A 25,433-nucleotide genomic window follows, 5' to 3' on the forward strand; every position below is an offset into this window, starting at 1 on the left:
GAAAATTCTGTCTTTCCCCAAGTCAGAAGTTTACACAAACAAAAAAATATATTGATAAACATTTTATATAGAGTTTTTTAAAGGAATTTCGAGTTAATTATTCAATATCATTTATTCCTCATTGCACTGCTTTTTATAGAATAACAAAGCACAGTAAATGGATGGATGAGAACCACTGCAGAAGCAAAGAGTGTAGAATTAATAAGTTAAATATTCTGCATTGATTTTAAAGACACTAGGACATGTATTTCAAAATCCTTTTAATACCTCTGTCAGTGACTAAGGTTTCATTCTCCAAAACATCTGTTCACACATAAAAATAACTTATACGTGAACATGAAATCAAAGTTAAAATTTATAAGTTTTGTAGGTGCATTTTTAAGTACATTTTTAGTGATTTAGAGTTAATTATTCAATATTTTCTATTCATTATCTCACTGTATGTCATAAAATAACTTGGTAAAGTAAATTAATGAATGAGGACCATAAATTAATAAATAGCATTAATAAATTAAAAATTAAAATTTATCTTAAAAATCCAGGTAACAGAAAATGATTTATGAAAAAGTCTTTTTTGTACCTTTGCCATTGACTGGGTCATTCACTGCAACATCTGTTTAACATTAAAGTGAACATTAATTTTTACTTAAATTTATTTGAAGCCTTGTTGGTCAGTATTCAATAAATGGACATTTAATTTCATACTGTAGGCTTGGGATTTGAGATGGTTTTATATTTTCTTACTGATGTTTCCTCAACTGGAAAGTTGAGAATGAGAATCTCCAGTCCTGGAAATGTTTAGGAAATATTCTTATATATATAAGATTTAACTATAATTTAATGTTCACTTACAAGTTATTCTTATGTGTAAACAAATGTTTTGGAAAATGAACCCTCAGTCACTTACAGAGGTATTAAAAGGATTTTTAAATACATGTCCTAGTGTCTAGATTTTTAAAATGAATTCAAATATTGAATTTATTTATTCTAAACTCTTTGCTTCTGCGATGGCTCTCATTCATCCATTTACGGTGCTTGGTTATTCTATAAAAAGCAGTGCAATAAGAAAGAAATAATTATATTCACATGCGTCGCGTTAGTGTTGCATAAGAATGGGGTATTGTTGGTGGCGCAAACTTGGCTTGCGGATCCACAAGTTTTTAGCGGACGAAGACGAAGTCTGCGGTGCATTGTGGACCATAGGTTGCTCCGTAGGATGCAACTGAACCGATCTACAATGTGGGCGTGTTTAGGCAGGAATTTAGGTTGCGAAGTAGGACGCTACTCACGCCAGTTGTGGTTTCGGACAGCCTACGACCTGCTCTGAGACCTACGATCCGACCTACTTGACAATTCGGACACAGCGCGTGTCAAGGCGGTTTCACACTGAACGCGCAAGACGCAGGCTGCGTGGGGGAAGTCCATTATGTATGTGTGTCTGTGACGTCACATGAGCGCAAACCTAGGTTGCGTCCGAATTGCCAAGAGGCAACCTACGACCTACTGCTACGACGTAGGCTGTCCAAAACCACAACTGGCGTGAGTAGCGACGTACTTCGCAACCTAAATTCCAGCCTTAACACGCCCACATTGTAGGTCGGTTCAGGTGCATTCTAGGGGGCAACCTATGGCCCACAATGCACCGCGGACTTCTTCCTCGTCCCCTAAAAACTTGTGGACGAGCAAACTTGGGCCACCAACAGTCTCCCATTCTTATACAGCACCAACATTTACAGTCATTGTTGAGGACAAAAGGCGTGTTCACACCAAATGCGACGCGTGCGTATGAACACACCTGTACATGTTTGTTAATGTGCTTAATAATAGAGAATGAATGACAGGTCCGCCCCGAGTGGAGTGCAGTACGACAGTCAGGCCAGCAGGAGAGGCTTTCGTTGGTTCTGTCGACCTAATTGCGGTATCTGTGCTCTGCCAGCAGAGGTCGTGCTTCACCACCAATCTTCGAGGGTGTCTGAATTGTGCCGTGTAGCAGTAGGTCGTAGGTTGCCACTTGGCGATTCGGACGCAGCCCAAGCCCAGCAACTTGGTAGCGCTGCGCGTGCTTCCGCCCCACTCCGCGCAGCGCGCCGCGTCTGCCGCGTTCAGAGTGAAACCGCCTTCAGACGTCGTTTTCTTTATTTAATATGGGATTTTGACAGCTCCCTTCTCCTCCTTTTTTTTTTAACGGAACTCCGTTTCGGCCGTGAATATTTTACCGGTACTGTGTTCCGACCCGTTCCGGCTCACTTTCAGCCCTGGTGCCAGCACATGTGGGGGTGGAGGGGAATGAGAAGGCGGATGAGTTGGCAAAGGGGGCGTTGGTGAAGGGGACGGTTGAGATGAATGTGAGGGTGAGTAAGGCTGAGGTGAGGGTGATAGTGAGGGAGAGGCTGATGGACACGTGGCAGGGAATTAGATTCATATTTGAGTGATGTGAACACACGGAAAATAATTCATTATCAACAATTTATTTTTCATACAAAATAACAAAATTAACAGAATGAAATAAATTTCTGTTCTGCTTAACTTAAACTGTATAAACTAATATAAAACAATACAAGGCAGAACGTAGTGCACAGTTATTGCAGTCAGAAAGGTGCAAACATACAGAGCAAACGTAAAGTCTGAGGAAAACTTTTCAACAAAAAAAACCCACTTGTGCCTCAAAGGCCATGGCTGTGGCCTACAGTTGCAGTCAACCTATTTATTTTTTCCGTCTGTACTTCTTCTGAGCTCTGGCTGCAGCAAGGAGCTGTTTGTCTTTCAGTGCCACAGAGTAAAACTCCGAGCAAGACATTTCATTATTAAGACTGACAATGAGCTCTCCTTTAATGAATTCAGTGGCGCATTTGTTCCGCACATCAGTCCACTTATTCTTCATGAAAGAGAGAGAAAATGGGATGCTGAGGACAAAGGGTGCAACTGCCTGGATGTTTGGAAGGTCAGCTGCCCGAAGAACTTGCATCCACTTCTCTGCTGTTCCCTTGGAATGCCACTTCTCCTTGTCCTACTCCTTCTTTTCTACATAAGCGGTAGAAAATGGATGGAACTGTAAATGTGTTTGATATAGTTGATCCCTCAAAGTAGCCACCCTTTGCTTTGCTGACAGCGCTGCAAACCCTCGGCCCTCTGTCAATGAGTGTCGTCACCTGAAAAGGTTTTCACCTCTCAGGTTCGCCTTGTCAGGGTTCATTTGTTGAATTTCATGTCTTCTTCACGAGGTTGGGACCATCAGTTGTGTTGTGCTGAATTCAGGTGGAGGCTAACAGCTGACAGCTCTATGAACAAAAAGCGTTAATGAAAGCAAAAAGGGTGTCTATTTTGAAGGGAAAAAAGTTTTGAGTTCTTTCACACTTTTTTGTTTACTACATCATTCCATATGTGTTCATTCATCGTTGTGATGCCTTCAGTGAGAATCTACAGTGTAAACAGTCAGGAAAATAAAGGAAAAACATGAAACGAGAAGGTGTGTCCAAACTTTTGACTGGTCGTGTATCTAAATTATAGAAGACAGGACATGCACTCATATTCTGTGTAGCACAAGAATTGCATTTGACAATTACTCTCACTCAATATATGAATGTGATCAGGTGGGCATCGCCCTCAGAGAACCGTCCCATAATTAACGATCTAAAACATCCATCCATCCATCGTCATCTTCTGCTTATTCCTACACATTAAGGGTCGCGGGGGGGCTGAAGCCTATCCCAGCGTCAACGGGCGAGAGGCGGGGTACACCCTGGACAGGTCGCCAGTCCATCGCAGGGCCAACATAGAGACAGACAACCATTCACACTCACATTCATACCTACGGTCAATTTAGAGTATTCAGTCAGCCTAGTCCCCAAATGGCATGTCTTTGGACTGTGTGAGGAAGCCGGACTACCCGGAGAGAACCCACACAGGAACAGGGAGAACATGGAGACTCACACAGAAAGATCCTGTGCCCGAACCCGGAACCTTCTTGCTGTGAGGCCACAGTGCGAACCACTGCACCACCGTGCAGCCCGATCTAAAACATCCAAGGACTGAACTCGGTGGATTGGAAACAAAATATCACAATAAGGAAAATGTTTGGATCAAGCAAAAGATGGAATTATTAAGGTGATAAAAAGAAAAAAAAGGCAGTAGAGACTAAAATAAGGTGAATTAAACAAGTGTACTGAAGACTTGCTAAGTCAACAACATGACCCTGAAATCTCCCTTGTCACAGTCAAGCACACTGTACTTAAATACGTGGTTAAAAAATGAACAAAATTCTTAGCTCTGCGACATCACAACTTTCCGAACAGCTTTGACAAAACTTATTTTATTAAAACTGAACATAATATGATAGGTGTACAGTGGACAGAAACATTTCAATAAATTATCACATTAAAACAAAAATTGGAAAAAAAAAACAAAAAACCCTCATTTTGGACAATCACACATCAAATCCTCAGCAAGTTTTACCAGTTTCAACAAATACAACGTGTCCCCATAACCGAGCTCTGAGGTACGGCAGGCAGCAGAGAACCTCCGCTCAGTCAGACTGTAGGAGAGAAAGAGGAACGTGTTCAACATCACACCCTTGAAAAAGCAGAACAAAAACAGATCAGTAAGTGGTAAAGAATATGGTTAAAGACAAATTTAAATTCATATGAGGGGGGAAAAATGAAGGAATAGATCAAAAATAACAACAACAAAAAATCAAGACCCACCAAAACAGACTAAAGAGAGGAAGAAAAGAGGAGCTCGAAAGAGGAAAAAAAATGACAGATGCAATACAGTACAAACTTGGTGGAAGTTGATTCCTGGTTGAATTTTGATCTCAGGTGACCCACATTAAATGTCAGGGAAACATCACTTTTATGAGTACTGTCCACAGCTGATGATATTTTATTATTTTCGAGTTGTGTTGAACCAAAATTGGAAGTCCTCTACAGTGTTAACATTCCCACGAAGTGAAATGTTACTATTTTGTGACATTTATCTAATTTTTTTGAGTTTTGGTGTTCGACCCACGGTGGAACTCAGTGTCAAGATGATTTTCACCGTCGTCAATCCTACCAGTCATCTTTGGTGACGATGTGAGTTTGATGGCCAGCATCAGCTGGGTAGTTTCATAATCTCCAAAGACTCCACCAAAAACCTCTTTGATTCCCAAAACTAACCAGAAATCCATTTTAATGATAAACACCAGGACTTACATCGCTGAGATCTCCCATGTCTGGTGCTTCTCCTTTGTTACTGCTGGTCATGTCTTGGATCATCTGAAGAAAGAAAGCCAAGCAGTATCACACTCTCCAGACCCTTTTAGAGGTCATGCCAAAATTACAAAACTACAAATGTTGCGCAGAATTTTCTAAACCCTTGTATAATTTGGAATCACCTTATTATTACACAGCACACTGGCTTTACTCACGTCTACGTATCGATCATACTCTTCCTTTCCCTCGTCTTCTTCATGCTCCCAGTCCCTCCAGTTGTCAAAGTCCACGGCAATCCAACTGGGCTGCAACAGGGAGGTAGAAGGAACACAATTTAAAAAAAAAGAAGAAAAAAAAAAGCAGGATAAAATACACACACTGGCTGTTTGTCATGTTTAGGATCTGATCAACAGGCAACACATGGACGAACCTTTGCAGGATCCTTCTGGAGACGAGGCCACGCATAATCAGGCTTCACCTTCCTTAGTAGGACATTTATGGTGCGGTCATACACTCTCTCTCTGGAATCCTTCAACGTGATGGAAGGATACAAACTTACATGTGATAACTGAGCATTTAGAATGTCTGTTCTTGGGCCTCATCAGGCCTGACGACTGGACGCTTACATTGATTTGGACTTTTTCAAAGAAGTGCAGCTCATTGTAGAAGACGTCGTCTGTGTCATTTTTACAGCTGTTGTAAAGACAGAAAAACAGTTGTCATGAGAATGATTTGTCCATTTGAACAGCAGATGGCTCATGTTGCCAGTTAAATGTCTCAAAGACTTGATAAGAATGTTGAAACACTTCGTTCTAATTCGCATCCATAGACACAGAAAGGGGTAAAAGAAGCGAAAAAAAACGCACCATAAAATGAGTTTGTCAGGTTGAATGTCAACCTGTACATTTTTCGGTTTCTGAACCCTGAAATTGATGGTGACATATTTCTTTCTGTCAAACCACACTGCGTTTGCTGGCTGGCTGTGGGAGAACAGAGAAACTATTACACATATAAATCAAATATATGATTATTTGCTTTTCATAGTTATGTCTCTTCAACATGAAAAGCAACTTTTAATATCAATCAAGAAGAATCAGACAGCACTTACCTTTCATCTGGTCTAACAATTTTTGGCTTGTTCATTCTAATTCTTAAACAAAACTAGAATTTACAGGGTTTTATTACTAACAGAGGAGAAAAAGCATGTGAGTTGGAGTTGTGTGCTCTGTTAAAGTAGCCTAGCCTTGTAAGCTATTTATAGAGCTTTTGGTATCAGCTGCTGGGGAGACTTGCCCTCAACAAACCCCCTCCACTACCCTTTATGGTCGGTTGTTGAACCCTCCAGAAAAAAGAAGGGTTTTCTAGGTTCTTAAACACTCCAGCCAGAGAAATGTTTCCATGATCAGGGCAGGAAATGAAAATATACAAAGGTTTGAGTAATAGATGTTCATAAATGATGAAATATATTGAAACTTTTGAGAATATTTGTATATTACTTTGCAGTGTTTCATCTACTCGCTAAAGTAATGTGAAAACTAAGGTTTGAACTTTATTTTCAACAATAAGGAAATACTACTGCAAACAAACTCATAATAATCAACCAAAGGCTTTTCTGATGAAACCTTTGAAGGTTGAATTACATTAAGGCCGGGAGGATGGGAGGATAGTGTCTTATAGTGTTTTGATTATTGTGAAAATTAAATCATGACAATGAAAACATTAATTTGAGACAAAAGTGTGTCTGTGTGTGGGGGTGTTGAAAAGTCTAGCCAAGATAGTGGTTTAGAGGATTTAGCAGTAGTTAATTTGAAAAGAATGTTGTTATTTCAATGTAATACTTTGACGCTGTAGAAAAATAAACCTAGTTTGATAGCTCGCGGTTGACTCGCTGAGACTGAAGCTTGATTTGGGGGCTTGCGGCTCTGGTAAAATATCGCCCCCTGCTGGCCTGGACCCTGTACTGTTGTTACCGGAAACGCTCTTATCTGTGTGGGGGATGTGGCGCGTCACAGATCCAAGCAACCCTAGGTACATAAAAAACTTCTGCCCCCCAAAAATCAATACGTAGTGTATCCCACTTCGTCTTATGCCACGTATAGGGATTTCTTCTATTTTTGACTTTAAACGTTCTCAAACCGGCGTTCACAGCGCTGAACATGCCTCGTAGACGACAGGTAAGGAGAAATGTAGCTAGCAAGGGAACAAGAGAGGGTAACGTTAGCTTGTTTAGCTAGCTCCGATGCTTTTCTCTCTCTGAGGAGAGACTGTTTTCTCTGACTTATCCCAAAATATGGCACGGTTAGACGTCTACACGCATGCTGCCCACCTTGCTATTTTAGTAATTCTTAATGGAATGAAAGTTAAATGTCACATTTGGTCTTTTTTAATGAACATCTTCGGCTAAAGTTGCAACTTGGTGGGCGGTAGCAAAATCTAAAAGTTTGTCTTTGACAGTATAGGAACACAACGGTACTTAGTCCAAAAGCTGTACGCCGAACTCACCATAACAACAGAGTAACTGCTATTATTGGTGATCAGGACACAGGTGCACGCAGGAAAGTTAATCAATATCTAAACTTGAAAGAATTGCGAATGGAATTTGGTACCACAGTCAATTAGCTGTAACGTAGCTAACGTGAAATGCTAAGTTAATTCCGCCCTCCATGTAGCCTTCAGTAATTGTAAACATTTAGCTTTTGATGCATTTCTTGCCTGTTAGTTTACAACTGATTACAACAATTTACATCATTAAACGCGGAAAAATATGGCGGTCTTTAACGTTAGCCGGTTACGGTTATGCCGCTAACAGCTAGCTAACAGCTCTTAGTGTGCTCTCTCTTCAAGAATGATCACAAATGTGGCTGAACAAACATGGTAAGAATATTAAACTGACACTAGCTTGGGGTATGCTTTGTCCCTGTCCCAGATTAGGGGTTTCTGGTGTTATAATTTGATTTTAATCATTAGCAAGGTGACGTCATTAACTACAGTTCGCGTAATAGAGACTGAGTGTTTTTCGGTCTACATGACATTGATAATTTCAGCTGCTCACTTACAGAATTGGATTAGGATGGCTTGCTAACATTTTGTTTCTTTAACAGAGACATATGGCTGGGAGTGGATCTGATGGGACAGAAGACTCAGACTCCTCTGCTGAGAGAGAACAGACCAATAGTTCGGAAAGTGATGGGAACAGGCCCAAGAGACAGCGCCTCACCAGAGCCTCTACACGTCTAAGCCAAAGTTCACATGGTTGACCATCATTATCTTGACAGCATTCTCTCTTTACAGTGTCCCTTGTCTCAACTGCCTTAATAAACATTGGGCTTTGACTCTTTTTCTCCTCAGACACTCCTGACTTGAAGCAAGCAGCAGATCATGATGAATCTCCACCACTGACACCCACAGGAAATGCACCTTCCTCTGAATCTGAGCTAGATATCTCCAGCCCCAATGCCTCTCACGATGAGAGCCAGGCCAAAGATCAAGCCAACAGAGACTCCGATAAGGACCTACCCCACCGGCCCAAGCGTCGCCGCTGCCATGAGACGTACAACTTTAACATGAAATGCCCCACCCCGGGATGTAATTCACTTGGTAAAATTCCTACTTGTTCGCAAATGTAACCTTTTATGGGCTTGTGAATGCCCATATTATTATAATATCTTGGTTGTAATAACATCAATGAGTAAACTTTCTCTGTTTGACTCAGGTCACCTGACAGGAAAACATGAACGTCATTTTGCTGTCTCAGGGTGTCCTCTGTACCACAATCTCTCAGCTGACGAGTGTAAGGTGAGTAACAGCATGTTTTAATTGGTATTCTGAAATTCATGATTACATGATTTATTTTTCGCTCTTATTTTTATTCAGTATGTATCTTTAGGACTATCGAGTTACATTCTAACACTGAGTTACATCAGACCATGTAGTTGAAGGCTATTTGTATCATTTAGACATACGCATGGTGCACATATGCTAGCTAGCACTGTCATATGTGAACCAATAGTTATTGTTTGTGTCTACAAACACACTTGTTTATCATGAAGTCTGTCTTTAAAAAAAACAACAACAACGAAGTGATTGCCCTGAAAAATGGGTTTAATAGTCACATAAGCCCCTGACCATTTGTACTGACCATTAGAAAAAGACCCCACCCCCATCTAATGTGAGTTCAAATCTCCTTGATGAGGGACAAAATCCACAATCTTTCTTATTTTGGTGTAAATGTTTTGTCCTCCTGAGCTTATTGAGCTCTTCATGATTTCTTCCCTCTCAAACTTATTTCAGAGAGTAATATCAAGACTGCGAGCAGTGAATGTATTAAAAAAAAAAAGTATTTAATGTGATCATCAACCCTTGACCCTTTATTTTCAGGTGAAAGCCATCAGCCGCGAGAAACAAGAAGATGAGATGAAGGGACAGGAGGAAAGCAACTCGCGCCATGCAACTCGTCACCAGGTCTGTCTTTGCAATACAACAGAAAGGAATGTAAAAGTGAGGTTGTTGGCGTGCAATGATGGTCATTGTATTTCTGGCCTGTCTTTCAGACACCGACGTCAAAACAGAGCAAATACAAAGAACAGGTGACTGAAATGAGGAAGGGCCGAAACTCTGGCCTGCAGAAAGAACAGAAAGAAAAGCACATGGTACGATACCAACACTCCAGTGTGCTATAATTGCTGTGTATTCTTGATACATTTGTCATCACGTCCTCTGATAATCCAGTCGGCAGCTGAAATGTGTTTTCATCCTTGTCCATCATCTGTTGGGATCCACAGGAGCACCGGCAGACACACGGAAACAGCAGAGAACCTCTGCTGGAAAACATCACCAGTGACTATGACTTGGAGCTTTTCAGGAAAGCCCAGGCCCGGGCATCAGAAGACCTGGTAATGGCCTCTTTTCATATTTGCTAGCTTTTGATAATCTTACATAGCGGGTTAGTGATAGGATCAATAGTGACACTGCATGTTCCCTCCTGCAGGAGAAGCTGCGTATCCAGGGTCAGATCACTGAGGGCAGTAACATGATCAAGACCATCCTGTTTGGCCGCTACGAGCTGGACACCTGGTACCACTCGCCCTACCCTGAGGAGTACGCTCGACTGGGTCGCCTCTACGTCTGTGAGTTCTGCCTCAAGTACATGAAGAGCCAGACCATCCTCCGGCGACACATGGTGAGAATCAGAACGTAACATTTCTGACCACTGGTGTAATTCCAAATAGTGTTTAACCACATGCCTGTGAGGTATCCACCCAATAAACACACTGATGATGCATGAAGCATTTAAAAAAAAAAAAAAGTTTATTGTTTACAACAGGAGGGTAAAACAAGTGCGGTGTTTGATTTCAGGCCAAGTGTGTGTGGAAGCATCCTCCAGGAGATGAGGTGTACAGGAAGGGGGCGATATCAGTGTTTGAAGTCGATGGCAAAAAGAATAAGGTAGGGGAACAGGGACTCCTACACTTAAATGAAAAAGAAATGAAGTACCTACTCTTTTGGGTCCTCATGGTATCGCCGTCGGCGGTGTAATGATGCACAAAAATCCTGGTTCAGTAGGTGTTTTGGTCTTGCTTTCAGAACCATTCGGTCCCTAAACTTTACCGAGTGTAGACGTTTAGAAGTTGTCTACATATGAACCCGTGAACGAAGCATCACAGTGACGTGTCAGTTGGAGGAGAATCTGTTAACTGAACAAAAAAGAAGCGGCTTATTGCTGTTGTGTCCCCAGATCTACTGCCAGAACCTGTGTTTACTCGCCAAGCTTTTCCTGGACCACAAAACTTTATACTACGACGTGGAGCCGTTCCTGTTTTATGTCATGACTGAAGCAGACAACACAGGCTGCCATTTAGTTGGATACTTTTCCAAGGTAAATGCAACACACAATCAGATTCAGGTGCTGGGTTTGGTTTTCATGAGTTTTATTCAATTTTTGGTTTGTTTGTGCAGGTCAGTAGAGGGCTCCTCTGAATAGTATTTCTTCAGGTCATTCACTCAGGTGCTGCCGCTAAGTCCTCTGATAGTCGGGAGAACCCTAGCAGGTCAACTGAAAGATTTGTTGAAGCATACCTAAGTATGGTCTTATTACACATACAAGGGAAAATCAGCCAAATAGGATTGTCGCTGTTGAACATTTTCATTTGGTGTCTTTCAGTCATTGAGAGTAGCATGAGTAAGAGCAATGGCAAGAATATTTATTGATAAACAGCATTACATTCTCTATTTGATACAGAAGCAACTCAAAGTCTCTTTTTTTCCTCTCTCTCTCGTTTCAAGGAAAAGAATTCATTCCTCAACTACAACGTTTCCTGTATTCTGACGATGCCACAGTACATGAGGCAGGGCTTCGGCAAGATGCTCATTGACTTCAGTATGTATATGTTCTCCTTGTTCGTTACTTTGGAAAATTCTGTCCGGTTTTTCTCATAGAACATTGAAAACTTCATCCTCAACAGTGAGAGATGGAGGCCTGCGAAGAAAAATGGTTTACTCTTGCTCTGCTCTGTTCAAGGAAGATTGTCTGCTTCAAAAGTTCCTTACCGTGACCCTGAAATAGTATTAGAATTTCTCTTGTATTTGTAGTTTTGAGTATTATTATCCATTCGTGTTTATTTGCATCAGATTGATGTGTCATTATTACTTGCGTCCGTCCACCCACGGAGGATATCATCTAGTTAGCTATTTGTAACCTAGTAGCTAGATGACAAGTGAAATCCATTTCGTAGCCGGTGTTTGAAGCCAACCCAATATTTTTCGTCCAAGGTTTCATCAGCAACAGTGTTTTGGTGTGTCTTGAGGCTAGAATGCTGACTGTCCAGTTTGCTGTGTTCAGGCTACCTGCTGTCCAAAGTCGAGGAGAAGGTGGGCTCACCAGAGAGGCCCCTCTCTGACCTGGGTCTCATCAGCTACCGCAGCTACTGGAAGGAAGTATTACTCCGATACATGTACAACTTCCAAGGCAAGGAGATCTCTATTAAAGGTGAGTGATGAAACAGAATTCCCATGCAGTTTATACAGTTACGACTGTCTGAAGCAACAAATCAATGTGCATATTAATGCAAACTTCTTCTTCTTTTTTTTTGTTGTTTTGTTTGAATTTTGTCTTCTATCTGCCTGGTGCACAGAGATCAGTCAGGAAACTGCTGTCAATCCGGTGGACATAGTGAGCACCCTGCAGTCTCTTCAGATGCTGAAGTACTGGAAGGGGAAACACTTGGTGTTGAAGCGACAGGTGAGCCGTTGGACCGCAGTGTTGGGTTATCGCATGCAGCGTGCACAGTTGAGGGGGCTCATGTTGTCATCTCAGTTGGATAACTACGTCTCACATGAAGGCGATGGAAAACCCACAGGCCAAAACAAGCAGTTCAGTCCGTGGTACTTGTTTATTTGTGATTCCTCCCTCCATCCAGGACCTGATCGATGAATGGAAGGCAAAGGAGATCAAGAGAGGCAACGGCAACAAAACCATCGACCCCAGCTCTCTGAAATGGACCCCTCCCAAGGGGACATAAGCACTACGACCCTCAGGCTACTGAACAAACTCACCTTCAGCCTCACCAGCCACAAGTAGCCTAGACCTACTAACTGTCAATCATCGTCAGTGGTTCCTCTCGCTCATGTGTTTGCTCTGCTTAGTCACATCTTAGACTTCTTTTTTTTTTTTTTTTAACTTTAACATTTTACTTTCAACACTTATTTTAAGCACCATTCATCCAAATTGAATCATTTTTTGGCTAAAAGAATTGGCAAGCGATGTATTTGTCCTCTTATTTTTTATTTTGGTTTAAAACCGCCTACATCTACTAAGTTAAGAATGCTAAAGAGTCCAGTGGGTTACATGATTGTTTTGCTTCTCATGCAAAAGAAAAAAAAAAAAGAAAAAGAAAAGGACAAAAAAAAAAAGTATTTGGCTGCATTTACTGGCCTGTTTTTATTTAATTCAAAATCTGTGCATTTTGAAAAAGATAGGGTTGTTTTGTTTTTTTTGTTTGGGATAAATACAATAGTCGTTAGCATGAGTGTTGTGAGACGTATGACGTGTGTACGGTAGTGTACTCTTTGGTTGGTGTAAAATTGTATAGATCATTATTACAAATTGTGTACTTCTTTTTCCAGCTGCATCAATACAGGATTCAGACCCATTCCTCCAGTAGACCTGCCAAATAATGGAATAATAAATTTGAGACGTTTTCATTTGCTGCAAATATTATTTAAAGAAAAAAAAGATGACAATACCACTGTAAGAATGCACATAAAAATAAAAGGACCTCAGGTTTTTATACTGATACAATCATACCTTGCTTGTGTGGTTTCTTTGGAGCGTTTACTGCAGTGGTTGTTGAAGATGGATTTACTTTGGTTAGAGATTCTGTAATCAATAGAAAACGTTTAAAAACAGGAGTGTTTTTGCCTTGTACTTTTTCCATCATAGCTGTTCAGTGTGTACTAGCAATTTGATATTTTTAAAAATGAATAAAGCTGCCTTGATATTTTCAAACAATGTGAACGGTTTCTTGGTATTTATGCTCACCCTCTCTGGAAATTCTTCCCACGGTACTGTCTCTTTTGTTTCCTGGGAATGTGAGAAAATTGGATCAGATGCTGTTTAAAAAAAAAAAATTTAAAACAGGAAAATAATTTCGCTCGTAATATTTTTAAAGCTGCTTTAATAACTTACGTCGGTTTACTTTAAATGCTTTCCTTATAGCTGAGGGGGAGAAAAATATTGTCATTGTCATCTAGCAGTCTTCATGACCACTGACTGAAAAACTGGACGCGATGGACTAAAATGGAATGAAGAATATCCAGAAAACCTGTTGCTGTTGGGATTTTTAACCTGACGTGAGGCTGAAGCTCACCTGAGCGTTTCCCCATGAGTCCGTAGAAGCGAAAGGCTTTTGATCTTTTCATTAGAGCCGCGATGTGCTGGGTCAGACCAGCCTCCAGTGATTCGTTCTGCCAAATAAGAAAAGATACCCGAGTACTCTTTTGACTTCTTAATGTAGTTTAAAAAAAACCAACAACAAAGAGTTAAAATCACATATTTTGAATTCACTTATCAGTGGCAATTTTGAAACTTTCTGCAATAAAAAGAATGACAGTTATGTCCTCTTTCTCCGTATTCTCTCGGTAAACGCACCTGCCAGTCTTTGGACAACCCCCGCTCCTCTTCCACACTGGACAAAAGTCCCTCAGAGGTTTGCGCCAACACAAGAAATGTTACAAAAGCAAGCTGCATCCTCCGATTATCCATCTCAAGTTCGCAGAGAAATCTCTTCTTGGTATCTCTGTCATTAAATGAGATTGCCCAGATGTGATGCACAAATATTCTGTCTTCCCCAGATGTTTTCAGGGCGCATTTATACCTCTCTACCCCATTCTGCCAGACCCCGCCTCTTCAGGCATGAATAGGCACTTGCCTCTGATGCATTTGTAACTCTCCAGATTTGTCATATTACAATATTTCTAGCTTTCCACCTCAGTGATTGCACGATAAATTAAGGATGGGTCAGTTGCTCTGCAGCTTGTTCAGACAAAACCACATGAATACAATGAATAAAACTGAGATTGCGTCACTCACCTGGATCATTGTTGATCTAAAATACTCTGCTGCTCATACGTGAATTCCTTTTTAAGGGAGAGGGCAGGACATGCAGGCTGTTCCAGTCATGTTTATAAAATCAGCCGATTTGGAGTTGGAGTGTTACTGGTCTGACCCGGGGAAGTCCTGAATTCATTGAACTGGACAACAGAGCGGTCAAGTGAGCTAAATGACGCGCGCTTTGATTTATTGTGAAGGTTCTTGAAATGATCAGAAGTCAAGCGGAAGACAATTAAAAAAGTATTCCAGTCATCACTTGACATCTCAGGTGTTATGAAATATGTATGAATTGTGCTGCACGTAGGAACTGAAATATACTGAAATGCTGTCAGTAATCATGCCAATATTTGTAACTTTTTGATGATAGGATTTATCAGCGGCGTCATTTGTTTTCCACCTCCGGAGATAATTACCCCGTCATTAAACCTTTATGATCTTTATTTAGTCAGCCATTTTAATTCTCTGTTTTAATCAATTGTGAGCTCTTTTTCCAGCGCGCTGGTTATAGAAATATCTAGAGGGGCAATTACTTGACAATTGGCGTCCCGTAAGGACGCCCACTCGAAAACAAAGCTGACACACACATCAAATGCTTTGATCCGTGCACAGGTGCTTCTTAAAACAAGAAAAGCCCGCAACAATTTGGCCTGAAAGGCAATTACACCCCAACAGTCCTCATGTGCACGTAGTAACGCACGGCTCCCGGAGGGAGGGCGCTGAATCAAAAGAAATCAGAGGCACAGCATTTGCATATGAAATGGTTGAGTCACAAAGAACTCCCATAATAGCAGAATGCTGCTTTTCCATGTGACGTAGGGTCGCAGTCGAGCGGGTCATTTCAGGATCTGCACTTTTCACTGCTTTCGATTCGCTGTGCAGTGACACCCTGATGTTAACGTCTCTGTTTTCACGTAAAATGTGAGTTTATTAACATGTTCTCTTGTGATGATATCTGCTGTTTACAGGAGGTCAACCTTATATTCTCTGTAGTCATACGAGTCTGAGCCTCGCCAATAAAAGTTTAGCCTTCGATTGAGAGAAAAGGCTCTTTCTGGGATGTATCGTGTTAAAAAAAAAAAAAAGTTGTATAAAAAAACACATCAGCTCATTAAAGGTTTTGACATGAACTCCAACTGGATCCAAGGGAATCCCCATCATCTGCTACAGCTCAAGAGTTACTGCAAGTGTTATTGCATCTTTCTTGTTTAAAAGATGTAGAATTTGGCCACTTATTTGGCCGCCAACCGGCCTTCCATCCCATTGGTGCTTTTTTGCTCCTTCTGGACATTTAATGTTCAGATAAAAATTAAAGAGTCAGTCTCATAAATACGATTTTCATGTCACGAATCCCGATTACAGTTGGAAGGAACATAATAAAAAAGCTTAAAATGAGTTACCTGGAAGACTGCAAGACAGAATCTTATCCCTGTCCCCGTTTTCTCGTTACACATCACCACGTAATGTAATGATTAAAACCTTCAGAAATCTGTTTTTTATGGTAATTTGTGGCTCTTATTTCCAGTGTACACATGACACACATTTTCTAAACAAAAATTCATTCTTTAGTAAGTAAAAAAAGAAAAAAACATCTTAGTTGAGTCCCGGGGTTTCACTTTCACGCAGTTCTTTTACCATGACGCATTTCCTCCTCTAAAAATTTGCATTTACGCATCGATCAGCAGGAATTAATGTATTACTGAAGGCTGAGGAAAACTCCATCCTTCCACTTTCATTATTTCTGATCACAGTCATCACATCTGACCTATGGTGTCGTTCTCAATTTCCAGTCCTGTTTACGCAATAAAATAAGAATTTTTAGCTCGTTCTTGAAGGAGGTTCTCATGCTATTAGCAATGAAACCATGTGGCTACATTTAATACATTTACTAATGTTATGCAACAAAAAGAGGAAAAATCTTCCACTGTGAAATCCTTTAAAGAAATAAATGCAAAAGTCACTGAGTCGGTGGAATCTATTGTCTCGTCTTCAAATTGCCTCTAAAAAGCAGCCTACTGTGTTACTCTGATCATCACCCCTCTGGGAAATTGTGCTTGGCAGATCCAGTATTCAGTATCTGTGTATAATTCATTTGTGGTCTGAAGTAATAAAAACCATAATCTCTTCTGTTCTTGGGTGAATAACTACTTTCACATGGCAGCTTTAATGTAACAGCATACTGCCTCTGCCCCTCTCACGACTCTTCTTACAGAAGCGTGGCATTAATCAGTACTTACATGATCTAAAAGCGACAGATAGAGTCAGAGGAGACACGTGGGGGCGCTACTTCACCAAACAAAAGCCAGTGGATTTGTGGAGTTGAGGGTTATAATCCCCTGTTGACAGAGATACTGTGTTATCAGGTGAGTCAAGCTGTGCAGATGCTGCTCTCCGGATGATATCATCACCTCTCGCCGTCTGCTAGACCTGCTATCTCCACCACGATCTGGATCCGTGTTAACGCCGACAAATGAGTCTGTTTATGTGGTTTAGCTGTTCAGTCAACTGAATCTACTCCTTCAGATGTACACACCGGAGGCTTCCAATGTTCTTATCACGCTTGCATAAATTGGGAATTGGATTATCATTGGTTTTCGAGCCTGTGTGATGCCAGAAATCTTGCCTGTGCATTCAAAGTCAGAGTACAGAGACATTTTCTACCTGCAGGGAATGAATGCAGAAGAGCCTTCTGGTGTCAAAACATTCCATGCAACCATCCAAGGGACGTGAAGGACATTTTTGAAAGGAGGTGGACTGAATATAATACGTTTTCTTGCTATGGAACAACTGTGAATTTAAAATAAAGAGTCTGTGTGAATTTTTGTTGTCTAATACCTCCAAGGAAGAGGCAATTGATCTGTAGCCTGAGAGTGTCGTAAGCTGACCAACTCAAAAATGAATCAACTGATTTTGCTGACATTTGGTGGAAATTTAGATAATATTACACGGTATAAGTGATCAACTTTTGGAGCCGATCCGTATCAATTTGTAGATTCTGGAACCCGAAGACTGTTCTAGATATTACCAGTATTTTTACAGACAAATCATAGATGATTTTTTGAGTCCATATGAAAAAGTTGAAAGAAAAATATTTGGGCTTCCTGGCTTCATCTTCCTCATATTTCTGTTTCATCCAATTTTGATGACTTTATTCCTATAATGCTTCTATGCCGTCTCGTAGAGTTTTTCGTGAGTCTCCAGTGTGTTGTTGGGAGTGCTGACTACTATTATGTTATCCAGGAGGGGGCAGTGTTCTCTAACAGATGACTCCACGACTGCCTGAGTGTGTAACTGTTGCCCCCACCTCTCCAAGAGTCACCGGATCAAGCTGTGCAGGTACTCGTGCTTTTTTAATTTTTTTTAAATTTTTTTAATCTTCTTAGGCCTGTTGTTTCTATTTGCTTTGGTTACATATCCAGAAAGGAAAGCATGGTTAGGGACTACATATCTTAAACTGACTTTAGTAAAAAAAAAAAAAAATTGTATTCATATTCAAAATTTTCTAAATAAACAAATAGTTCTTTTTTAAATGACAAAGAAAATGTTTGCAGTTTTCGCAAGAGTAAATTCATTTGAATGAAAACTTTGCGCAACGCAAGTTTTATAACAGATGAACTTACAATATCATCACCTAAAGATGGGATCTCATTGCAATACGGGCATTTGTGACGGATGGCAGATGATTTTATCCACACCACAAGTTTTGCATTTTTATTTTGTTGTCATGAAAAATTGTAAATCTATGGCTATAAATGATAAATGTCCAATTTTTTGGAATGAATTTTACATCAGATTGCCTACAAACAGAAGGTAGATAGTCCAACTAATTATTTCAGTGTTGAAGTCTGACACCCAAATAGATCAGATGATGATAGAGACACCATCTATACAATGGTGGGCGGTACAACCTTGCTGAAACGAAACTATAAATTATCTTCAGTTTTCAATGTTTCCTGAATGCCTCCTCACTCTCTTGTTCCCCAAGTTGTTTTTCCCGTTTGGTGCCCTGTGGCACTTCAGTGTGGTTTCCCCAGAGAGGCATAAATTTGGCTCTTCAAGGTTCTGTGAGAATGAAATACCACTGTCTGCCTTTGCATGCCGACAGACTGGATACTCCAGACTGGTACTGTGGTGGTTCTGTCTCAGTGAGTCTCACAGTTGGAGACAGGCTGATGGGATCGGCTATGTTATGAGCCGAGGGGAGCGTAATGATGTTTGTGTCTGTTTGTATCTCGCCGAAGGCCGGGTCTACTTTCTCTTTAGATGCGGCCGTGCTGGATGGTCGTGTTTCTGCGCCACCAGCACGCCGAGCAGCTCCGGTGTTAACACTCTGAAGAGAGCCATGTCATCATTGATACGTGATAAAGGCATTCCCACACCCGGACGTAAGCAGGTTGTGACCGTGTCTTAGCACGGTGGTCACGCTTGTTGAAGGTGATGTCAGATGACGGAGGCTCCTCAGACAAAAACAGCAGCAAACACATTCACTTGTGTGAAGACTTTGAAGTCCTCTTATAACCTTATTAGGAAATGTTTGTTCGAATGATAACAAGTACTGGCATGTGTCTCAGTATTGTTAGCCTACTGTACTGGCTGGAGTGTCATCACATAGCATGAATTGTGATATTTGATTGATATGGTGTATATGTGTGTACCAATGTTGTGAATAACTGCTAGCAGTTACATGTAATGATTATTTGAATTCTTTTGTACAGTTAAGATTACAGACCCTCCACTTCACTACACTTTTTTTTTGTTGTTGAAACTTTCTTTTTGCCAAAAAGATAATTTTGAGTGACGGCTTCATTCGTAATATTTTTTTTTAAAAATACAACTGAAGATATCATGGCTATCAGGAATTTGTTCGGCCACGCTAACCTGATATTATAATCATGGAGCTGATACTTTACACAGATAACTGTTCTTAGCGCATCTGTTTTTTTGATGGAATTCAACTTTACCCACTCAGGCTGTGAGTAAAGTTGACAGACGGTTAAAAAAGTGTTTTTAAATGTGCTCATGGCTACAATTTTTTACTGTTCAGATAACATTTGTGTTAACAAATTCATCTTTCACTCAGTCTAACTTTCTTGGCAAGAAGAATCACATATTTTTGCTCCATGACCCTTCAGGTGACAGGAACCTGCCTCAGTTTAAAGCCAGACCACAGTTTTCTGCCACTGCAGGGCTGTTCGATTGTGAGATGAGGATGTCAGGAGATCATGGGAGAAACCGTCGTGTCAGACTTCAAATTACGTGTTTGTGTTTGAACTGGACCAAGGAGATCCGGGCATGGTTTAGGTGTACAACAACTATCACTGCTCCTGAAGAGGGGAAGAAGGGGACTTTTAAAAACAACAACAACAACAACATTTTATGCCTTTCATTCTTGAAACCACAATCAACTAAGCTACATCACTGCTCTTAGTTTCACAAGTTTCTTGTGTCTCATGATTCGTGACAGTTCTGGTCACTGACAGTAATAAGTCAGGGCTTGAGAGGTGTCTCTGAGCTCAACCTTTGTTTCACTAATTAAAGAGAAGCACTTCACCTCATTATGGAAACCTCTAACTGCAGTTGAAGCCTATTATCATATTTCTTTAATGTCTGAAGATTTGACCTAACACTTGGCTGACCCCTCCATTAATCCAACTTTTATTTGAGGTTGTGTTTAGACACTTTTTTCCATTCATCACTGGTAACTTTCAGTAATTATAGCTTCCCTTTTGTTCATCTCGATCATGGCAGTTCAGCTTGCTGTAAAAATAGTACACCAATGCATAGATATGTATATCAGACAGTAGCTCACGCAGAGTTGGTTCTCTTTAAGCGCTCTTGGCTATGGATATTTTCATGAATGTCTCAGGTTGTATAACATGAACTGTGGTTCGAGGTTTGCTATCTCCCCCATGTGATTTCTATTTCTCAACACCGACTTCCCCACCAGTTAAAGGACCGAGAACGCGTCATGGATTCATACCTTTACATATTTGCATATTAGTTCCATTGAAAGTTGCATTACAGGTTGTGTTAGCTGCTTGTTATGTGATTGTTTTTTTAACCACCAGCGTGTTTATGTCGTTAATGTTGCCATGGTTTACCTAGTAAGTTACTGCATTAAGCTGTTAATGCTGTTTTGCCTTGGCTGCCCTTCAAATGCTTACCTCAGTCAAGAGAAACAAAACAGTATACTAAAATAAACTATAATTTGCTTAATCTTAGAAGAGATGTTTGACACCGCTTCAAGTGAGAGTTAGCGTAGTTTAGCAAATAGCCATGACGCTCTCATCAATCAATGCTCATGATGATTTTTAGATCTAATCAGTGAGAGGACATATAACATGTATATTACTGTGTTGAAGAAGTGATGCTTTGTGGATTCTGTTGCCAATGGACAGATGTGTCCCCCTGTCCAGTCTACGTGGTTTGCTAACCTGAGCTAATCGTAGCATCATCGGGGCTCTCAAGTTTTGAACAGAGCTCAGAGGGAGATTTTGATGGTGGTGGTGGGGTTTGGGTGGGGAAATAGCCTAGGCCAACAGTTTCACAATGGGGAGGATGTGCCTGTTATCAATAGGCACAAATTTCTGAAGAAAACAGGCGTCAGAATAGCTGCCGAAATTAGCTAGATATTCAACTATTAAGTGACATACCAGCTGCTGGACACATATATCCCCCAGCAACAGAAGTTAATGACCAGATGATGGACTGTATCATATGGTTAAGAGGCTGAAAAGAAAATCCCTCCCCAAGAGTTCAGAAGGCCTTACCTACCACACACCAGCTAATCAAATAAAATGTAGCTCCCGCACAGCCAATAAGAAAATAGCATTGCTGTGTCTGGGCAAGGTTTAGATATTCCAGTACAGTAATCTAATTACAAGCCAACTACACGGGCTCGCGTCAACAGAAGAGGACGAGTGTCATTGTCCAAGGCTCTCAGGCTACATATCAACGCGGGGAGGGATTTTCTCCCTGTTCTGTTTTAAAAAATCGCGGCGTAACTTCATGGGCGTTAAACTTAAATACAAGGTGTGGCGTGGGAGCGGGTGATGCACTCAATGCGTGAGATCTGAGAGCCCTGCGTCATATTTTACATAAAATCACGAGTGTCGTATCAATCTTTTCGTCCAACTTTTCTTGAGAGTTGGACATACGTTTTGAATTGCTTGTTACCTTCCCCAGCATAAATACAGTGCTCATCTGTTGGTTCTTAGGTCAGAAACCCACTGGCCTCCAGAGGCCCGTAATTGGCCGTGCCACTGATGTTCTTGTTTGCTGGGCTCTTGTGGCTTCTTTGACACTCTCAGTCTATGGCAAGGCTCGGTTTGGTCAGATGTGCTTACTTTGTCGTAGAGCCAATCACCAATTCATTCCCAAAGCCTCAGAGGTTCAAAAGCCAAGTGCATAATTGCTCCTTAAATCAATCTGCAAATTTTGTGGTATTCGAGCTGCAAACAGTTGGCCTGGAATCATTTATTCATAAGGAATGGGTGTCCATATGTGTGTGTGTGTGTATATATATATATATATATATATATATATATATATATATATATATATATATATATATATATATATATATATATATATATATATCTACAGTGCCTTGGATCGCAAATCGCATTTGAATCAGAGATTGGTTCAATTATGGGCTCATGGTTTACATACATTTTTCATTATGCTTGGTGCAATCCATTCCATTTCTTCAACCTTTATGGGTATCATTGTGTTCTTGTGGGTTCGAGGGGAACAGGCCACACAGCTAGAACTGTGTCACAACTCAGATTTAAGAGGTTCTACCCAATGTCTATGAAATTCTCCCTCAATCTTTCTTAAGAAGCTCCACTCAGCTGCAGCGAGTGTGTTTGGATGTGTGACAGAGGCAGCGCAGTTGCAGCAGTGTCACATTGACTCATCCTCTTCAGTCTATGCAGCTTCATAACTGCACTTTGTTGTAATACGGCCTGTCTTACTTGCTTTTTCTTGCTCTGTCTCTAGATTTTTTTTGTCTCTGTCTCTTTCTTCCTCTGTCCTACTCCTCTGCGATCTTTCCTTCGCTGTCTCCTCACTCCTCCTCCTCCTCCTCCTCCTCCTCCTCTCCCTGCTGTATTTGCAGGCAGCTTTAGTGCCAGACACCCTGAGGCAGCGGTAGCGCCAGCGAGTCTTCCCACCTCTGTTTTTGTGGTGGGAGATGACATGTTGAAGCTTTGAAGGGCAGGGGAAGGGAGGGAGAGGGGGAGGAACGGGAAGGGAGGGAGGGAGCACATCACTCGGCGCTGAGGAAAGCAAGGGACCCAGAGAGAATGTCATGTGGCCTGCAGTCCGCCCAGATATTCTCTTTCTTGCTCTCTTTCTCTGGCTGTCTATGTGGGCAGGCAGGAATGGCGACAGGAAGCAACTCCCCTCTTTTCCTTCATTCATCCCCTCCTACCCTCCTTCAGCACTTCGCTCACTCACTCCCCTCTGTCACCCGCCATCCCACCTTCCATCCCTCTGCTCAAAAATCATGCTCACTGGGCCCAGTGAATTTCCCAAACTGCTTTTTTTGTTTGCCTCAGTCTCCCTCACCCAAAGGCGTGCCTGCTCATCATAACTCACTTGGTGTTGAAGTGTATCGAGGTGTATTGAGGTGTGTTGAGAAGTAAACCAAGTGAGTAGCAGACAAAACATGTTTGATTTCAGATCCTCAGGCATTACTCATCCTCTCATGCTGGAGAGGAAAGCAGGCAGTGTTTTTCCAATGAACAGCAAACGTTGTGTTATTTGTGAGACCGAGGTCCATTTACCTTTAAAATAGTCTGCCTCCTCATGGATTTAACAGTTTATATTTTCCGCTGGAGGAATGTTGGGATTGTGTACTAATTTGTGAGTCAGAGCAGTGGGATTAGCACTAAAGCAGACGGGATGGGAAGTGATCAAATATCCTCTTGGATATGCTCTGTTTAATGTATACATACTGGGAAGACACCCGGTGCTTGGAGAGCTCTCTCACCGTCATGCAAATAAAAAGATGAAAGGAAAATAGAAGCCTCACTCACGTATATATATAAAAAAAAAAAAGTTTAGCTTTGATATGGGACTCTGATGGTACTTCAATGTGGGTGCCATCTTAACCGTCTCCTCTCAAAAAGAACACACAAGTTAAACTTAAACCTTTCCCCTAAATGCCGGGACTTTACATGAAGGTATTTTTCAAAGTAGAATCCATATCAGTCAGTCCTTAAAGAGACACCAAGCCACTTGTGAATGTGCTCTCTTACACTTTCTGTTTGCAGATCAAATTTAAAAGACCTGTCACTTGTTGACCAAAGTAACTTTTCTAGCGTAGGTGATCTACGTGGGTGTGTTTTTGTGCTCGTTTGTATGCATATGTGTCACCGTGTGACATGGTATTTGTATTTGCATATTTTTGTATCAATTGTACAATTGTATCTTTGTAGGTCAGTTTCGTATGTCAAGTCATTACTAGCGTCAGAACAGGAAGAGATTATAGGGTACAGCAGCAATAACACACACTATTAGCAATACAAGGTGTTATTATGCCTCTGGTGTCAGATGTCAGTGTGTATGTCATGCTTGAAATCGCTGGATCAGCAGGCTTACGCAGCAATAACTGAGTAATATAAACACGCTAACAAAGACGCAACTGAATAAATCTTATCAGAAAGGAACATAATGATTTGCTGCTTTGACTCCTGATGTCCAAGGAAAACATTTTGTACTAAATCCCTGAAATTTCACACATACCTTTGACTTTGCATCTCAGCACATTGTTACATACCGTATAATCCCGCTATTGTTTGGAACTGCTGCTACAGTGCCATTTTCTCTTTCACTTTCAGATTTTAAATCTGTAAGAGAACCCTTAAGTGTGTTAAAAGCATTAAGAAAGTGCTCACAGCCACAGATGTGAATGAGCACATAAATTTTGCCTGCTGCTTTTTTCCCCTCTGTCTTTCTTGTTGCATCTAAATTTTCCATGCCTGGCCTCCCTACTGCTGAGAGTGCTGTTCCTCGAAGCCGCAGTGTATTTTGAAGCAAGGTCGGGAGAGAGCCAGAGGCTCCAAAATCAGGCACAAGACTTCCAGTGTTCCACTGTTAGGCTTGCTCTTGGCACCGACTCCTGACCAGAGAGGTCTAGCTAGCCACAGCCGATGTGTGTGTGTGCGTGTGTGTGTGTGTGTGTGTGTGTGTGTGTGTGTGTGTGTGTGCGCGTGTGTGTTTGTGTGTGAACATACATAGACCCTCCCCCCTCCCCCAATCTTTTAAGCATATAGAAATAGCTTTGGTTGACTCATTTATGAGTTCTCCCACGCAGAAACAGTACCTAGGTGTGAGTCAGAGCAGCTCAAGCCAAAAAGATTCTATTGGAACAATTTTGTTACATTTTTTGTTTAAATCCCCTCAATCTATACCCTTCACAGTTTTGCTGTATAACTTACAGCTGAAGTGGATGTGGGTCCAAATGTCTTAGTTTTGACAAATCTAAACACACAAGTGATTCAGGAGAGCTCCACTAAATTGGTTCCATACTTTGGCTGACAGTGATGAGGTCATCCCCCGTAGAAAAAGAGGCTGAACTGCTGATTGTGACAATGCTCAAATTTCATACATTCTCTGCCGCTGCCATTGTGGAC

General features: G+C 41.2%; 2 protein-coding genes across 5 annotated transcripts; one reads left to right on the top strand and one right to left on the bottom strand.

The window, feature by feature from the left end:
- Positions 1-3,901: 3,901 nt before the first annotated feature.
- Positions 3,902-8,279, bottom strand: ptges3l (prostaglandin E synthase 3 like). Of its 2 annotated transcripts, none has more exons than XM_086196153.1 (7): positions 8,246-8,279; positions 6,056-6,169; positions 5,816-5,882; positions 5,620-5,718; positions 5,405-5,494; positions 5,190-5,252; positions 3,902-4,531 (listed from the first exon to the last, which is right to left on the bottom strand). In XM_086196153.1, exons 1-7 carry the CDS (start codon positions 8,272-8,274, stop codon positions 4,523-4,525), a joined length of 471 nt encoding a protein of 156 aa, XP_086052279.1. In that variant the 5' UTR covers positions 8,275-8,279; the 3' UTR covers positions 3,902-4,522. The 2 variants fall into 2 exon arrangements, with proteins under 2 accessions (XP_086052279.1, XP_086052278.1); XM_086196152.1 differs by lacking the exon at positions 8,246-8,279 and adding an exon at positions 6,298-6,410.
- On the top strand, positions 7,152-13,388 carry kat7b (K(lysine) acetyltransferase 7b). Of its 3 annotated transcripts, none has more exons than XM_086196150.1 (14): positions 7,152-7,217; positions 8,291-8,441; positions 8,538-8,786; positions 8,902-8,984; positions 9,567-9,650; positions 9,740-9,838; positions 9,971-10,081; positions 10,177-10,368; positions 10,545-10,634; positions 10,924-11,064; positions 11,472-11,565; positions 12,028-12,174; positions 12,320-12,426; positions 12,605-13,388. In XM_086196150.1, exons 2-14 carry the CDS (start codon positions 8,297-8,299, stop codon positions 12,704-12,706), a joined length of 1,644 nt encoding a protein of 547 aa, XP_086052276.1. In that variant the 5' UTR covers positions 7,152-7,217; positions 8,291-8,296; the 3' UTR covers positions 12,707-13,388. The 3 variants fall into 3 exon arrangements, with proteins under 3 accessions (XP_086052276.1, XP_086052274.1, XP_086052275.1); XM_086196148.1 differs by having other exon boundaries at positions 7,154-7,363; XM_086196149.1 differs by lacking the exon at positions 7,152-7,217 and adding an exon at positions 7,770-8,063.
- The last annotated feature ends 12,045 nt before the right edge of the window (positions 13,389-25,433 follow it).

Source organism: Aulostomus chinensis, chromosome 23, assembly GCF_037954235.1.
Source record: "Aulostomus chinensis isolate RoL2024-O1b breed Wild chromosome 23, RoL_Achi_v1.0, whole genome shotgun sequence".
Classification (NCBI taxonomy): domain Eukaryota; kingdom Metazoa; phylum Chordata; class Actinopteri; order Syngnathiformes; family Aulostomidae; genus Aulostomus; species Aulostomus chinensis.